Below are 15,716 nucleotides of genomic sequence, written 5' to 3'. Positions count from 1 at the left end.
TAAGTCCTGTGTTTGCACCCCCCGTAGACTTCTTGAAGAAAGGGAGGTTCTCCTGTATTGTGATTTCCATGGCCACAGCCGGAAGAATAACATCTTCCTGTATGGTTGCAATAACACCAATCGCGAGTTCTGGCTTCATGAGCGGGTCTTTCCTTTAATGTTAAGCAAAAACGCACCAGATAAGGTAAGCACGAAAGGTGATTTCCTGTCCACTGACTGAGGGAGGAGGATAACTCATCCATTCCTGTATGCAGTGTCTGATTTGCCGCTTTGTTGCTCTTCATTATCTTGGGTAAATCCCAGGATGCTGGACTTCAAGACTTTAGAAAAGTGTGGCTTTGAGAATAACATTGTGTTCATCAACCAATGAAAAGATAAATAAAACTGTAGTATGTCCACACAATGGAATGTTATTGGCAGTAAAAAGAACTGAACTGCGATACACCCGGACTCAGATGAACCTTGAACACATTATGCTAAGTGAAGAAGCCAGACACAAAAGGCCACATGTTATATGATTCTGTCCTAGGAAACATTCAGAAAAGGCAAATCTGTAGAGACAGAAGGTGGTTGAGTGATTGCCGAGGGTGGCATGGTGCGTGACAGCTAATGATGCGTCCTGGGTTTCTTTTTGGGGTAAGAAAATATTCTAAACTTAGGTTGTGGTAATGGTTACACAAATCTGTGAAGATATTAAGCCACTGAATTGTGTACTTCAAATGTATGAATTGTACGGTATGTGAATAATATCTCCATAAAGATGATTTTTTTTTAAATTGCTGTTGGCTGCTTTGCCCTGGGTATAAGTTCAAACTCTTAGTAGGTAGAATTCTCTACCATCTTCCATCCTGTGGCTGGCAATGGAAGAAGGAATTGAAAGACCAAACGCTTATGTTATATGAGCCTCTGCAGAAACGTGTGTAATACAAAATCACAAATGACTGTAGGACAGTAGAGGACTCATAAAAACAGCTTGAGAGTCTTTAGTGGTTGGTTGAGTAATAGCTCTGTGACAGTTGTATCTGCACTGATTTAAAAGTTGGTTTTCAACACCGTAAATAGAGTCACAAAGTGTAACTGGCATTGGAAAGAAGTTAGATTGGGTTTAGAAAAGTATTTAAATGATAGCACAGATTTTTCTCACATAAAGATACAAGACAGGGACTTCCCTGGTGATCCTGTGGTTGAAAGTCCACACTTCCACTGCAGGGGTGAGGATTTGATCCCTGATCAAGGAACTAGGATCCTGCATGCTTCCTGGTCCAGCCAAAATAAAGAGAATAGGAATAAAAATGGCCCTTTAAAAATAATTAGGCCTGAAAAAAATCAAACAAAAGTGTAGGACAAAGGAATCCCCTGGGGGTCCAGTGCGTAGGACTTGGCTCTTTCCCTGCTGTAGCCTGGGTTCAATCCCTGGTCAGGGAACTAAGACCCCACAAGCTGTGCAGTGTGGCTGGAAAAAATATAAACAGGACAAGTATTTCATATCTGCAACTTATTTGTTAAAAAAGGAAAAGGAAGCTTTTCTTCCTTCTGCCCTGTTTCCCTCCCTGCCTCTTTTCTTTCTTTTCTTTTTTTAATCTTCCTATTTTCTCCAGGAATCTCTTTCTTTCTTCAAATGAAATCACATCCAGAACCCAGTATCTAAAACTTGAACAAACTCTTTGGCCAACCCAATATATGTTTACAAATTCAAAATGAGGAAAGAGTTGGGGGTGGTCATGAAATACGAGGCTGTTGAACTCCAAGCCAGGACCACATTAGTGTTAGGAGGTGGGAGAGTCTGGGCAGAGGTTATAGGGCTGAGGGATACACAAATCACAGATAGAGGATAAGGGTTCCAGATCCAGGGGTTCAAGGTGGGGAGGGGTAGGAAATAAATCTCAGGCTGGCTGGTGCCTTGAATACGAAAGTAAGCCAGCAATCCCAAACAGGTGTTGAAGGAACCCTAGTCCTACAGAATGTCCCTGGGGAAGGTGGGAAAGGACAGGAAGAGTCCACAGGCAATGAAAATCAGAATCTACTCTCTCCCCTAGTGAGAGTCACAGTCCACAATAACACATTAAATGAAAGGTCCTGCAGAGAAGGCCTGTTTAATCGGATTCATCTTCATCTCCCTGACCAACACGACTGCAGAACTCATTTTTTCCTCTGTAATATCTATGACAACCCCTTGGTATTTTATGGAGCATATGCTAGAAACTAATAGATACTTCCATTTCTTTTAACCATATTAGTGAATTTCAGACATCTTACATTTGCCAGTTTATGATTAACAGAGGGTTTGGATTTCTCTTTAGTTCTCTTTCCACAGTTGTAACTTTAAAGTCCAAAAGTGCAAAGAAGGAACAGGACGCGTGGTGATGTGGCGGATGGGCATCCTCAACAGCTACACCATGGAGTCTACATTTGGCGGGTCCACCCTGGGTAAGCTGTCTTTCGTAGATGACGGGCCATTATGGCAAGAGGAAGACAAGCCAAGCACTGGCAAGGTGAAATCCCTTTGAATGTTGGGGAGATAATTGACCTAGAAGATTTTCTTGTCTGTGCTTTAATGCTGAATTCGAGAACCCAAAATATGAGCGTGAAATATCATACTGGTGGGGCAGTACAGCACAGGGGTTGCTCAGGGCCTGGAAGTGCAGCAGGTCTGAGTTTGGGCTTCCTTTGCGTGCATGCTCAGTCACCCAAGCTGTGCCTGACTCTCTGCGATTGCATGGTCTGTAGCCCGCCAGGCTCCCTTGTCCATGGGATTCTCCAGACAAGAATACTAGAGGGGGTTGCCATTTCCTCCTCCAGGGGATCTCCCCGACGCAGGGATCAAGGCCACATCTCCTGTGGCTCTGCATTGGCAGGCAGGTTCTTTACCACTGAGCCACATGGGAAGCCCTTTGAATTTCCTTTACTTGGCAATAATATTAGTACTTGTATTACAGGTACTACCTAATGAGATAGTGTACATAAAGCATTTGGCCTAGTGTTTATCACAAAGTAAAACCTCAGTAATTTAGGCATCATGATTGTAAAACTTGATCATTGTCAAAGATTGTCCTGAAATGGACTAAGAGAGAGACCCTGACCAGAAGCATAATATTCTAGAATCAGAGGTGGTGTTTTTAATGAGATATTATTCATAAATTAGATTTGCATTTGCTCATGAAGACTTAGTAAGAAGTCCTGTGGATTTTTTTTGTCCCTAGGCAATAAAAGAGACACTCATTTTACCACTGAGGATCTGAAGTCCCTGGGTTATCACGTCTGTGACACCCTTCTAGATTTCTGTGATCCTGACCGAACCAAGGTAAAAATGGGCTCTCAAGACAGGTGGTGATGTCACTGGGATCATTGTCACTTGGGTCCAAAGTCAGCCCAATGGGGTGACAGGTGATCTTTATTTTCCTCCTCCTATTTTTCTGAAGTTTTTATAATCAAAGACAGTGAGGAAACCTCAGTCTGCACACTCCCGGCTGACGGTAAGCCCGCGTCCTTCCCTGGGAGTGGGGGCCGCAGCGCCCCTCCCTGCAGCCGCCTCTCCCTCGCTCCTGGGCCTCCCTGTGGCCGCACCGGCACTCGCACCCCTCCCTCCCGTCTCAGAAAACCAGGCTTCCTTTCTCTCCTCCAGAACCGTCTCTGCCCTCGGTGCACCTGCCAGCCTCCCCCGTGGTCTCCCTGAGGTCTTGCCGTATCAATCGCCTCTTCTCTTTTCTGGGCCTGTTTCTGTTTTTTTTTCTTTTTCTTCTTCCTCTTAACTGCAGATGTTCCCAAGTTGCCCCCATCCTAAATCACAAGCAGAGGCTTCCTTTGGCCTTGTTTTTCTGGGAGCTTATTTCTATTTCCCTTTATTGTTCACCTTTTTAAAAGGGAGCCTGAACTCACGGTCCCTAACTCATCTCTCATGCCCTCTCTGGTATGTGCACCCTGGGAACACGTGACATGCACCACTCTGGATGCACTGTACCATAAAAAATACTTAAAGGAGAATTTGGCCTCAGCATAGGGCCTATTAAATCAGATTTGCCAGAGGCTGAAGTCTGAACCACCCCATTCTAACTTTTCCTTCTTTGCTACTCAAAAATATGAAGCAAATCCCACCTTTGCATTGTTCAAGAAGTTTATTAACTACAACCAAGGGAATGGCTAAAGCAGTATTCATTGACATTCTTCCCTAAAAACGCTTTTGCCTGTTCCCACAGCTCATGTAACTTATTGTTCACGTGCCTGTAGTAGCAGAGGTTATGGTTTACTCATCCCTAGGTTCCCAGCAATAAACAAAGTGCCTTTCAGCATATTTAGTATATGAATAAATAAATGAATAATCAAGAATAGCTTTTTTTTTCAATTCCATAGTTCATGCAGTGTCTGGCAGAGCTTAAAGAGCTCTTACAACAGGAAATCCATAAGAAATTCAAGGAACTTGGACAAGATATAGATTTAGAAAGAAGCTGGAGTGACATCTCTTTGTCTGACGTTGAATCCAGGTATCAAACTTCATTTCAAAGTAAAACCAGAGAGGTTCTATTTTTTTAAATTATTGTCTTGCTTGCTCTGTTGTGTTGGTTTTGAACCTCGGATGCAAAGTATTGAATAAAATCATGGCAGACTTAGATACACGTTGTTCTTTCAACAACTAGGTATTAAGTGCCTGGTCCTTGTTAGCCTCTCCTCTCGGCTCTGGAAAGGGTTAGAGAGCCCTGATTTGTGGCCCCAGAGTAGTTCTGCTGACTCAGTCTCCCAACAGTCTCTTTAGGAACCTTAACAACCAGACCATCAGGCCAGGGAGGGCGTCGCACTCACCATGTCGCCTCTTGCACTCTGAAGCCTCTGCCTGACTCACAAGGACCTGCCTCTTCACTTGCAGTCTCAAAAACAAAACGCTCCCTGCATATCAACTCCTGCACATTGGGCCCAGTGGGGACTGACTCACAAGCATCCTGACTGCATCCTGACGTGCTCAGCAGGGATACCCTGATGGATTTAGTGAAGAATTATTGACTCCAGTCTGTCAGCCCCAGCACCAGCCTCCATGGGGCTCGGTCCGTTCACGGCATCACACAGAACAGCAGGCTGCGTGTGCAGGCCCAGTGTGGCTGCGTCTCAGTGTGCACACACATGGTTTTAGACATCTTCTGGGGCGTACCGCATCTCACGTTTCTATTCCCTTTGTTAATGTTTTGTGTTATTTCCAAAAGGGACTTTAGAGGCTATTATCTGGCGGCCTCAAAGGCTGCTGCTCAGACTGGAAAAGCCTGTGAGAACAGGGAGCTGGGAATTATGAGAAGCGAGAGCTTCCTTCCCGCTGCTTTGCTGCAGGGCTCCTCATTGTGCACTGATGGGAGGGAGAGGAGCACGAACAGAATGAAAGGGCTGAGCAAAAGAGCGGCTGGAGATGCTGTCCTTTCCCAAGAGATCTGGGTTTTGTGCCTAAGACGCTTTTCATATACGGAGGACGTGTCACAGGGCACAGCTTTCAGTTCTCGCCAACCACACCCCAGGAGAGGAGAAAATAGAACACGGCTCAGAAACTGAGGACATGATGAAGAGGAAGCATTCTCTGAGTCCTTATTCATCCCAGCCTGTGAAGAAAGAGGGAGACGACGGTTTGCGGGGGGACTTCAGATCAGCCTAGACGTTCATCTGAAGCTTTCCAAGGGGGATTTGGGGTGTTAAAAGTAATGCTCCTAATCTGTGACCTACAGATCTTTTGTTATTAAAGTATCTCTTTGTATTTTCAACGCATTCTTAAAGAGTAACTGGTCACATCCTTGCTCTCTGAGCTGGTACTGACTAGACAGGCATTGCACACTGGAAAGAGCCCTTGCTTTCAGACAAACCACAGCCCCCTGCTATTCTCTCGGGCTGTTCTCTGTGGGATTCCTTAAGAATCCCACAGCCTCTCACAATCACTGCCAAGGTCAGCTTTGTCCATCTGGCCAGTATTTATTTTGCCACACCGGTCATCTCTGTTTCCTGTGCCTGGTGCACTGCCTGGCATGCCGAGGTGTTCGCAGTGAATGAATGGATGTGCTTGTCTTGATTTCTTAGTAATTGAAATACACATTGCGGGCAAATAGCAGACCAGGTGTCCTCACCCCATGCCACTATTCTGGTCAGTGTTACACATCCTGGAAATTAATGACAGGTCTTTCCCTTTTCCTTTCCTTCTGGAAACAGCACCAGCGGTTCTGACAGCTCCCTCTCAGATGGCCTCCCTGTTCACCTACTGAACATAGCAGATGAGGTGAGATTATAGAGACTCTGACACCCAGGAAGTAGCAGCCTAAGAAAAAGCCTGACACTACTGAATAGTTTGGAGGAATTTTCAACTGTCCTAAGATCTGCAGAAAATATAGTAATAGCATCCTAACTGGTTACCCTGCCTTGGAGTCCTTCTTTTTGTCCTTTGCAACTTTCTTCTTTAAAACCTAGGGAGGAAAAATGTGATGACTCCACATGTATTCCAAAATTAACAAAAAGTGAGGGGAAAATGTTTAACTTAAAGTGAAAACCATGTTAAGAGGTAGAGGTTGTTAAAAGCGACCCACACATTTTAAAAAGTGTTGGAAAGTGTTTTTGTTTACATGGTCTTAGGTAGTTTTCTATATTTCTGTATATTAAGTGATATTTTTGCCCTGTCTATTCACAGACTTTTTTTTTTACATAGATATTATAAGAGCTTTAGAGACAGCAAAATATTTGTTGTGGCTCACTATGCACTTGATTTCCTAGTTACATTAAGAAATATCTTCATCCTAGGGTGAATGTAAGGCTGTGTCAGATAAGCCAGCCATATCAGACTAGACCCTACAATTTCTTCAGCCAGATTTAACAGCACCATCAGAATAAGCTTCACCACACCATGGGTAACTGGAAAATTAGTACCAAGCTTCATTTGCTTAACTATTAAAGCTACCTTGTGGTAACAAACTGTATCAGTTGATCACACAGCTAGTAATCAGTGTCTTCTGTACTTGCCAATATTGCCTTAAGTAATGTGCTTTCTCATTTTATATCACAGATATTTGGTTATTGGTAAAGGTGCCTCTTTGGCAGTGTATCTTTAATAGGGGGATTTGGCGTGTTAAGTGGGGAGGGGTCTCTAGTAATGAGGTAACTGAACTGTTTTTTGGTTCTCCAAACCAACAACAACTCATCACACTGTGAGGGCCTGCATACTGGGTTAGCAATGTTGTCTTAGGCATTGTGTGAAAAGAGTGCTCCCTGTGGGTGGGTGTCTATCTGGAACCCTCAATGGCTAATTTCTCTGTACTTTCTGAAATAGTTGAATCAGAAGAAGACAATGTATAAGAAGAAAAAAAAGGCACTTAAGTCGAGAAAACAGCGAAACAAACAGTATCAGAGACATACTTTGATGCCGGAGTCAAAGTTGACTGAAGATGCCCCAGTAAGAACGCCTACGGCTGCTGTCTGGTTAGAGTGTTCCACAGTGGGTGCAAGAAAGAGCTGAGGTTTACTCTAAACCAGAAAGGGAATGGGAAATGGGACGGGGTGGTGGGGGTGGCGGGGTTGTGGGGGGGGGCGTTTTCTATGTGGATTTCAGAGCTCTTACCTGGGTCCTCAAAAGCAAAAGCTTTTGAACTGTGGTGTTGGAGAAGACTCTTGAGAGTCCCTTGGACTGCAAGGAGATCCAACCAGTCCATCCTAAAGGAAATCAGTCCTGAATATTCATTGGAAGGACTGATGCTGAAGCTGAAACCCCAAAACTTTGGCCACCTGATGCAAAGAACTGACTCATTGAAAAAGACCCTGATGCTGGGAAAGATTGAGGGTGGGAGGAGAAGGGGATGACAGAGGATGAGATGGTTGGATAGCATCACCAACTCAATGGACATGAGTTTGAGTAAACTCCGGGGAGTTGGGGATGGACAGGGAGGCCTGGCGTGCTGCAGTCCATGGGGTCGCAGAGAGTTGAACACAACTGACGTGTGTCCTCTGGACATCCCTGAGCGTACTTCAGCTTGGCCCTTACACTAGACTCTAGCACAGCAAGTCCAGGAGTCCACCAAGTCTGGATTTACAGAGGAAGGAGGTAGTGGTGGAAAAGTGGTGGCAAGAGCCAGTCCAGAGTGGCTGGGTGGCGAGAGATCAGGCCTGGTGCCCGCCAAGGTCATGCGGGCACCTCCTTCCTCACGGCCACACCCACGCCACACCCCCTGCTCTCCAAAGATGAAAAGGCCTTCAGAGGCGGGAGATTCGCTCTTGGGTGAATTGGGTCTGTTGTGAGTAGATTAATTATAACAGAGCAACTGAAAACTGTTCTCTTTGCAATCCTTCTAGGAAAGGGCAGGATTTCCTTCTACTCTGCAAAAGCCTCCTGCCTTTTTCAGAACTTCAGAGAATGCCAGTTCTTCAATGATGAAATATGAAAAATCAAGATTGAATAAGGTATTATTTTTGCCTTTTTTTTTTTAACTCACGCATAGAAAAGTTATTAAAATTTTTTTTGGAAATATATTTAAAGTGTACAATGTGATTTTATACACACACGCACACACACACATATATACATTGAGAAAGGATTGTCAGCATTTAGTTCATTAACACATCCATCACCTCCAATATTTACTTTTTTTCCTGAAAGCTCTTAAGTTTGGGGCTGTCTATTCTGTTCCGTTTTTAGTCTTTGTCACGCAGTTGCTCTGATTTTTCCAATTAGTGCATCTCCCCCTCAGGGCGAAGAATGCCATCGCCCCTTGTCACCCTGACAGCGCAGCTGGGAGCAGGGGGACATTAGCGTTGGTGGGACACTGACACTGCTTTGGATTGGACACCATTGAAGTCGGATATCACGCATTGGTGAATTGTGATCTTTATACCCAAATCATAAGAGCAGGCTGCTGGACGCTCCGTCCATCCATTCAACAAACTATACTGTACACTTCGTGCAGGCCACCTACTGAACGCATCGAACCAAACACCATCCTGCCTCAGGGACCCTGGCATCTGCTGGGGGTTTTAACAAGTAAGCAGGAAGTTACCGTCCAGAGTAGGATGCGATAGGAAACAGAAGGGACAGATCCAACCGACTATTTAGCGCTTTGGAGCGTGGCTATAAAATCCGCGATTCTTCTATGTATAAAGTAGGTTTGGGTACAGTAGCAGCCAAGCAGCGTGCATGAGGCCTTCCTTGTGCGGAACGCTGCGCCATGGGCGAGGAGGATAGAACGAGGCCCCTCGGCGTTACAGCGCGGAGCCCGAGCAGAGCGCAGCCATCTTCGTTCAGTATCGAGGGCCACTCGCGTCCGGTGCCATAGCGGCAGGAGCGCACGCTGTGGGGGCTGCCTCCAGCTCAGACCCCAGCCCCACTGTGTCATCCTCTGTGAGTTCCTTAACCCCCGGGGCTCCGTTCCTGCATCAAAAATGCTGGGGTTGTAGTGTCTACACCATGGGGTTGCTGAGAGTATTCTACATGAAACCGTGTGTGAAGTGCCCAGCACATAGTAGGCATTCAGTAAGTAGTAGTTTCCTTCTTTTCTTTGAATTACTGTACTTGCATTCTGCCTCTCTTTTCAAAGTGAGAGAACCATAATGAATCAACATGCATGAATAAAAAGTCCTCTGTGTGTTTTATACAATCACACACTTGTCCAAGTGGAAAATTTAGTGAGAATATGTTCCTTTATTTTAGTCCCAGTTAAACGGAAGAGGTAAAAGCACCTCCCTGGACCCAACAGATATGACCACCTTGATTTTGACTAAGAATAAAGACAGAATACAGGTATTTCACCTAATATATGCGTATGTGTGTATATGTGTGTGTGTGTATGTGTGTGTGTGTATGTATATATGCGCCCACATTGATTTTGTTTTGCAAATGTATTATATGATTGGAGGGGTGGTGATCCACAGTCCACACAGTGTTGTCTCCGTGGATTTGTTCTGTTGAGGCGAACATCTCAGGTGGTTTGCCTCCTCAGGCTGCACACACCTGACCAGGCTGCACACACCTGACCAGCCCGGAGCACAGCCCACAAGGCACCTCAGGACTGGGGAAGCTCACCCAGGGCTGAACACTTTGCATGGCGAATTTTATTTTGTTTCAGTGAACACTTGTTAGGCAACTAACTGTTTTGTAACTCCACAGCAACACTTCAGGTAAAAAGTGGTAGTGAATGCAGCGATTCTCAACCCAGGAGATGTTAACAACAAATTGGGGTGCCACCATCAGGTGTGAGGGGTGTCTCACATCCAGTTACAGTGAACGTTCAGTACAGAGGTTTGTGAATGACCCGCTTTTTTAGAAGAATAAGTTTGAATGAATTAATATTTGTCCCCATAATAACATCTCTCTTGCTCATTTGTACCTGCGCATTCTTTACTTGTTTAGTTGCTAAGTTGTACCCAACTCTTTTGTGACCCCATACACTGTAACCCTTGAGGCTTCTCCAGGGTTACAGTGGGAACATGGGATGTCCCAGGCAAGAATACTGGAGTGGGTTGCTATTTCCTTCTCCGGGGAATCTTCCTGACCCAGGGATCGAACCTGTGTCTCCTATATTGCCAGGTGGGTTCTTTACCACTGAACCATCAGGGAAGCCCCATTCTTCCTTAGAAGGAGGAGAAAAAAATAGAGCTGGTGAACCAGCTGGCAATGCCAAAGAATATTCAAACTACTGCACAATTGCACTCATCTCACACACTAGCAAAGTAATGCTCAAAATTCTCCAAACCAGGCTTCAATAGTACATGAACCATGAACTTCCAGATGTTCAAGTTGGATTTAGAAAAGGCAGAGGAACCAGGAAAACACATGTTCTCAAATAACCCTGGCTATGTCTCTGGGAAAGTGCTGCTCACATGTGTCCAGGTGGAGCAAAAATTGAGGACCACTGTATTACTGTGGTTAGATGGCCCTGGTGGTAAAGAATCTGTCTGCCAACGCAAGAGACATAAGAGATGAGAGTTCGATCCCTGGGTCAGGAAGATCCCCTGGAGGAGGCCATGGCAACCCACTCCAGTATTCTCGCCTGGAGAATCCCATGGACAGAGGAGCCTGGCGGGCTAGATAAAGTCCATAGAGTCACAAAGAGTCAGACACAACTGAAGGAATTTAGTATGCACACGCACACTAGGTAGAGATTGGATGGTTTTCTCAAGATCAGATCCCTGCCATCTTCTCAAGTTTGCTGCTTGGGGATTCTGAGAATGATGCTCTTATTTACCCATCAGTATCTTATGAAGATCCGACCATGTGGGGCCCTCTGAGGGCTGTATAACATGAGCCCTCCCTTAAGGCCATGATCCTCTAGGAGGAGTAACAAGGTAAATAGTCCAACCACCATGATATCACAGAAACAGAACAGTGAAAAGAGAGGTGGAGATCAAGTCAAGTCCAAGAGGATTCTGTGCTGACACGCTGATAAGTGATGACTGTCCCCTTTCCTCATACGGCGTCCACTGCAAGATGTCTGTAGGTGGCTAAAGCCAAATCCCCCCACTGAAACATGCTGGGGAGGCTTAACATGTAAATTGGGGTTCATTTAAACCCAGCAGAGTAGCTGAATGCCATCCGAGCCTTTACTTCTACTCCATTTTTCTTTAAATTTCTAGTTTAATGTTTCTGTAACAGAGATGTAGGTGTTTGACTTCCATGGTATGTCAGAGAAGACTTTAAAAACTCTGGGCAGTCTCCAACCTTGTAAATCAAGTTCTCTTTCTTTGTGTAATGTTCCTAAACAGCTTATAAAATGCAATCCCTGAGCTTCTCAGAGCAATTAAGCCATCACCCGTGGACTTTTCTTTGGCCATCTCAGGGACTAGGGCGAATGCTTGATTCACCCCTGCCCTGTAACAACGTCAGCTACTTTGATGGTATTTGAGGAGAAATGCGACTGCCTGTCTCTAACTCCTTGTAACAGCAGCCCCAGTCCTAACTATAGCTTTAGGAATTGCAGCACAAAGTGATTCAACTCTTCTATCTTGTTTGCACAGAAAGAGAAGCCAGGATTTACAGTGTCTTGCGATCCAAAGAGAAGCACCAACCCCAGCCAAGAGCCAGCTCCATCAGTGAAGCCAAGCTGGTCCAGGAGCAGACATCCTGGCACAAGGGGAAGCCACAGGACCGCCGTGGCATACCCATCCTTGCACGTATACACCTACCCGTAGAGTGCCTGGGCCACACCACACCGGGACTTCCTTGCTGTGTTCTGGGCTCGGCACGTTTTGTAACGAAGGGACTTGTGTGCTCGGGAGCTCCATCCACACGTTGCATTCTGTGCTGTGTGTTCATCATGCACCACCCTCACCCCAGGAGCTTACACTGCATGTAGGATCTCAGGACACATACCTCACGACTTAAATTATTTTTTCATGAAATGAAATTTTATTATGATGTATCCAAAAGCTTCCCTTTTCAGAAATTGAAGTGTGTGCTCATGAAACTACAACACAGATATACCTCAGTTTATATATTCTCTTTAAAATTATGTGCAAAGAAGCTTTAAAAGAGCAGACTATTTTAAACGTACTCTGGGAGTTTGCTATATTAAATAAAAAGTCTTGTGCCAGAGCTTCCTAGCGACGAATGATCAGTCAGGCTGCGGTATATCAGGTTTGTTCAGAGTGAAGTGTTCCCACATAGAGGAAAAAACTCATGCTATTACCTGGAAGTCAGTGTTGCATATATTATGCTCAGCATGGTTATGTAAGTTTTTTAACCCATTGATTAAAATTCTTTCTCTCCCACAAGTTATTCCCTTTGATTGGTTAACTGCGTAATCTCGTGTGAATAGCTACTTTAGATTTTCTGTCCTTGGCAGGCCCCAGGCACCATCTGCCAACTACGGCCTGTCCTGTCAACATGCTGGGGTCACTCCAGTTCATGCCAGGCTTCCTGCTTTGACCTGTTTCCTTTTATGTTGGGTTGAAAGTTTCCCAGTATGTTTTGTGTTACGACTTTGAAACCCTTTCAGCCACCACCACTACCTGGATGACTAGAGATTAGAACCACAGGCAACATATTCTGTTAGAATCCGAGTGTCAGTATCTCTCTCTCTTTAATCAGCCGACTCTTGGCTTGTGTATCTGTTTGTGTACTGTTAGCGGCACCGGGCCTCTGTTGCCGCGTGGCTGTCCCCAGTTGCAGAGAGCCGGGACTGCTCTCCCGTGGGGGCACACGGGCTTCTGGCCAGCGTGGGCTCTGGGGAGCGCGGGCTCAGTAGTTGTGACACTTGGGCGTAGTTGTCCTGAGGCGTGTGGAGACTTCCTGGACCAGGGATCGAGCCCACGTCCCCTGCATTGGCGGGTGGATTCTTAACCACTGGATCACCAGGGAAGGCCAGGCAACTTTATTTTGAGAACCATTCTAGGTTTACAGAGAAATTGAAATTTTTTAGTACAGAGAGTTCCTATATACTGCCCACCTCCCCGAAACCCCTCACACACACTGTGTGTGTGTTTTTAGGGGGGAGTATCTGCCCTTGCTTTTTACATAGGAGCCTGCAAGTGGCCTTCTTCTAGTCCACACCTTACACCCTGAAACTTTAGTCATCTAGTCAACGTTCTATCTAGAAATCATCCCAGCAAAAACCCCACTTTTTGTTACTAAAAGGATATCGTTAAAGGACAAGTCCCAAAACAAACTGCTCAGGGCAAACCTTGTTTGAAAGTTGTTCAGAAATACTTTTTTTTGTTCCAAATAATTTTGGAGAAAACTAACTTTAAAAATTACTTTCTAGACAATTCTACACATGGACATCACCAGATGGTCAATGCAAAAATCAGATTGATTATATTCTTTGCAGCCAAAGATAGAGAATCTCTATACAGTCAGTAAAAACAAGACCAGGCGCTGACTGTGGCTCAGATCATGAACTCCTTATTGCCAAATTCAGACTTAAATTGAAGAAAGTAGGGAAAGCCACTAGACCATTCCAGGTATGACCTAAGTCAAATCTCTTACAATTATACTGTGGAAGTGACAGATTCAAGGAATTAGGTCTGATAGAGTGCCTGAAGAACTATGGACAGAGGCTCATGACATTGTACAGGAGACAGGGATCAAGACCATCCCCAAGAAAAAGAAATGAAAAAAGGCAAAATGGCTGTCTGAGGAGGCCTTACAAATAGCTGAGAAAAGAAGAGAAGCAAAAGGCAAAGGAGAAAAGGGAAGATATACCCATTTGAATGCAGAGTTCCAAAGAATAGCAAGGAGAGAGAAAGCCTTCCTCAGTGATCAATGCAAAGAAATAGAGGAAAACAAGAGAATGGGAAAGACTAGAAATCTCTTCAAGAAAATTAGAGATACCAAGGAAACATTTCATGCAAAAATGGGCTCAATAAAGGGCACAAATGGTATGGACCTAACAGAAGCAGAAGATATTAAGAAGAGGTGGCAAGAATACACAGAAGAACTATACAAAAAGATCTTCATGACCCAGATAACCAGGATGGTGTGATCACTCACCTACAGCCAGACATCCTGGAATGCAAAGTCAAGAGGGACTTAGGAAGCATCACTACAAACAAAGCTAGTGGAGGTGATGGAATTACAGCTGACCTATTTCAGTTCCTAAAAGATAATGCTGTGAAAGCGCTGCACTCAATATGCCAGCAAATTTGGAAAACTCAGCAGTGGCCACAGGACTGGAAAAGGTCAGTTTTCATTCCAATCATAAAGGCAACACCAAAGAATGTTCAAACTACCGCACAATTGCACTCATCTCACATGCTAGCAAAGTAATGCTCAAACTTCTCCAAGCCAGGCTTCAACAGTACATGAACCATGAACTTCCAGATGTTCAAGCTGGATTTAGAAAAGGCAGAGGAACCAGAGATCAAATTTGTCAACATCCGTTGGATCATCAAAAAAGAGAGTTCCAGAAAACATCTACTTCTGATTTATTGACTACACCAAAGCCTTTGACTGTGTGGATCACAACAAACTGTGGAAAATTCTTCAAGAGATGGGAATACCAGACCACCTTACCTGCCTCCTAAGAAATCTGTATGCAAGTCAATAAGAAACAGTTAGAATCGGACATGGAACAGGCTGGTTCCAAATTGGGGAAGAAATATGTCAAGGCTGTATATTGACACCTTGCTTATTTAACTTCTATGCAGAGTATACATCATGAGAAATGCCAGGCTGTATGAAGCACAAGCTGGAACCAGATTACCAGGAGAAATATCAATAACCTCAGATACTCAAATGACACCATCCTTATGGCAGAAAGTGAAGAACTAAAGAGCCTCTTGATGAAAGTGAAAGAGGAGAGTGAAAAAGTTGGCTTAAAAATAAACATTCAGAAAACTAAGATCATGGCATCTGGTCCCATCACTTCATGGCAAATAGATGGGGAAACAATGGAAACAGTGAGAGACTTTATTTTGCGGGGGGCTCCAAAATCACTGCAGATGGTGATTGCAGCCATGAAATTAAAAGACGGTTGCTCCTTGGAAGAAAAGCTATACCCCAACCTAGATAGCATATTAAAAAGCAGAGAGACTACTTTGATAACAATGTCTGTCTAGTCAAGCCTATGGTTTTTTCATTAGTCATATATGGATGTGAGAGTTGGGCTATACAGAAAGTTGAGCACTGAAGAATTTATGCTTTTGAATTGTGGTGTTGGAGAAGATGTCTGAGAATCCCTTGGACTGCAAGATCAAACCAGTCAATCCTAAAGGAAATCAGTCCTAAATATTCATTGGAAGGACTGACGCTGAAGCTGAAGCTCCAATACTTTGGCCACCTGATG

At 44.6% G+C, this 15,716-nt stretch overlaps 1 protein-coding gene across 10 annotated transcripts in view; it reads left to right on the top strand.

Moving 5' to 3' along the window:
- The window catches only part of LOC147358553 (mitochondrial carrier homolog 2), a 71,857-nt gene that overhangs the window by 17,152 nt on the left and 38,989 nt on the right, over positions 1–15,716 (top strand). For 5 of the 10 annotated variants that reach the window (XM_086341663.1, XM_086341661.1, XM_086341662.1 and 2 more), the window contains 9 exons: positions 28–184; positions 2,301–2,427; positions 3,201–3,301; positions 4,348–4,478; positions 6,172–6,238; positions 7,280–7,402; positions 8,296–8,403; positions 9,647–9,736; positions 11,950–12,705. In XM_086341663.1, coding sequence (XP_086197789.1) covers positions 28–184; positions 2,301–2,427; positions 3,201–3,301; positions 4,348–4,478; positions 6,172–6,238; positions 7,280–7,402; positions 8,296–8,403; positions 9,647–9,736; positions 11,950–12,123 — 1,078 coding nt within the window. In that variant the 3' untranslated portion in view covers positions 12,124–12,705. Of the gene's footprint in view, positions 1–27; positions 185–2,300; positions 2,428–3,200; positions 3,302–3,419; positions 3,469–4,347; positions 4,479–6,171; positions 6,239–7,279; positions 7,403–8,295; positions 8,404–9,646; positions 9,737–11,949; positions 12,706–15,716 lie in introns of those variants that run through there. The other 5 variants (XM_086341665.1, XM_086341666.1, XM_086341664.1 and 2 more) reach the window with 3 other exon arrangements.

Source organism: Bos grunniens, chromosome 15 (assembly GCF_055505025.1).
Source record: "Bos grunniens cultivar Pamir isolate PY7600 chromosome 15, Bosgru_T2T1.0, whole genome shotgun sequence".
Classification (NCBI taxonomy): Eukaryota; Metazoa; Chordata; class Mammalia; order Artiodactyla; family Bovidae; genus Bos; species Bos grunniens.
This window is presented reverse-complemented; position numbering and strand designations above follow the sequence as displayed.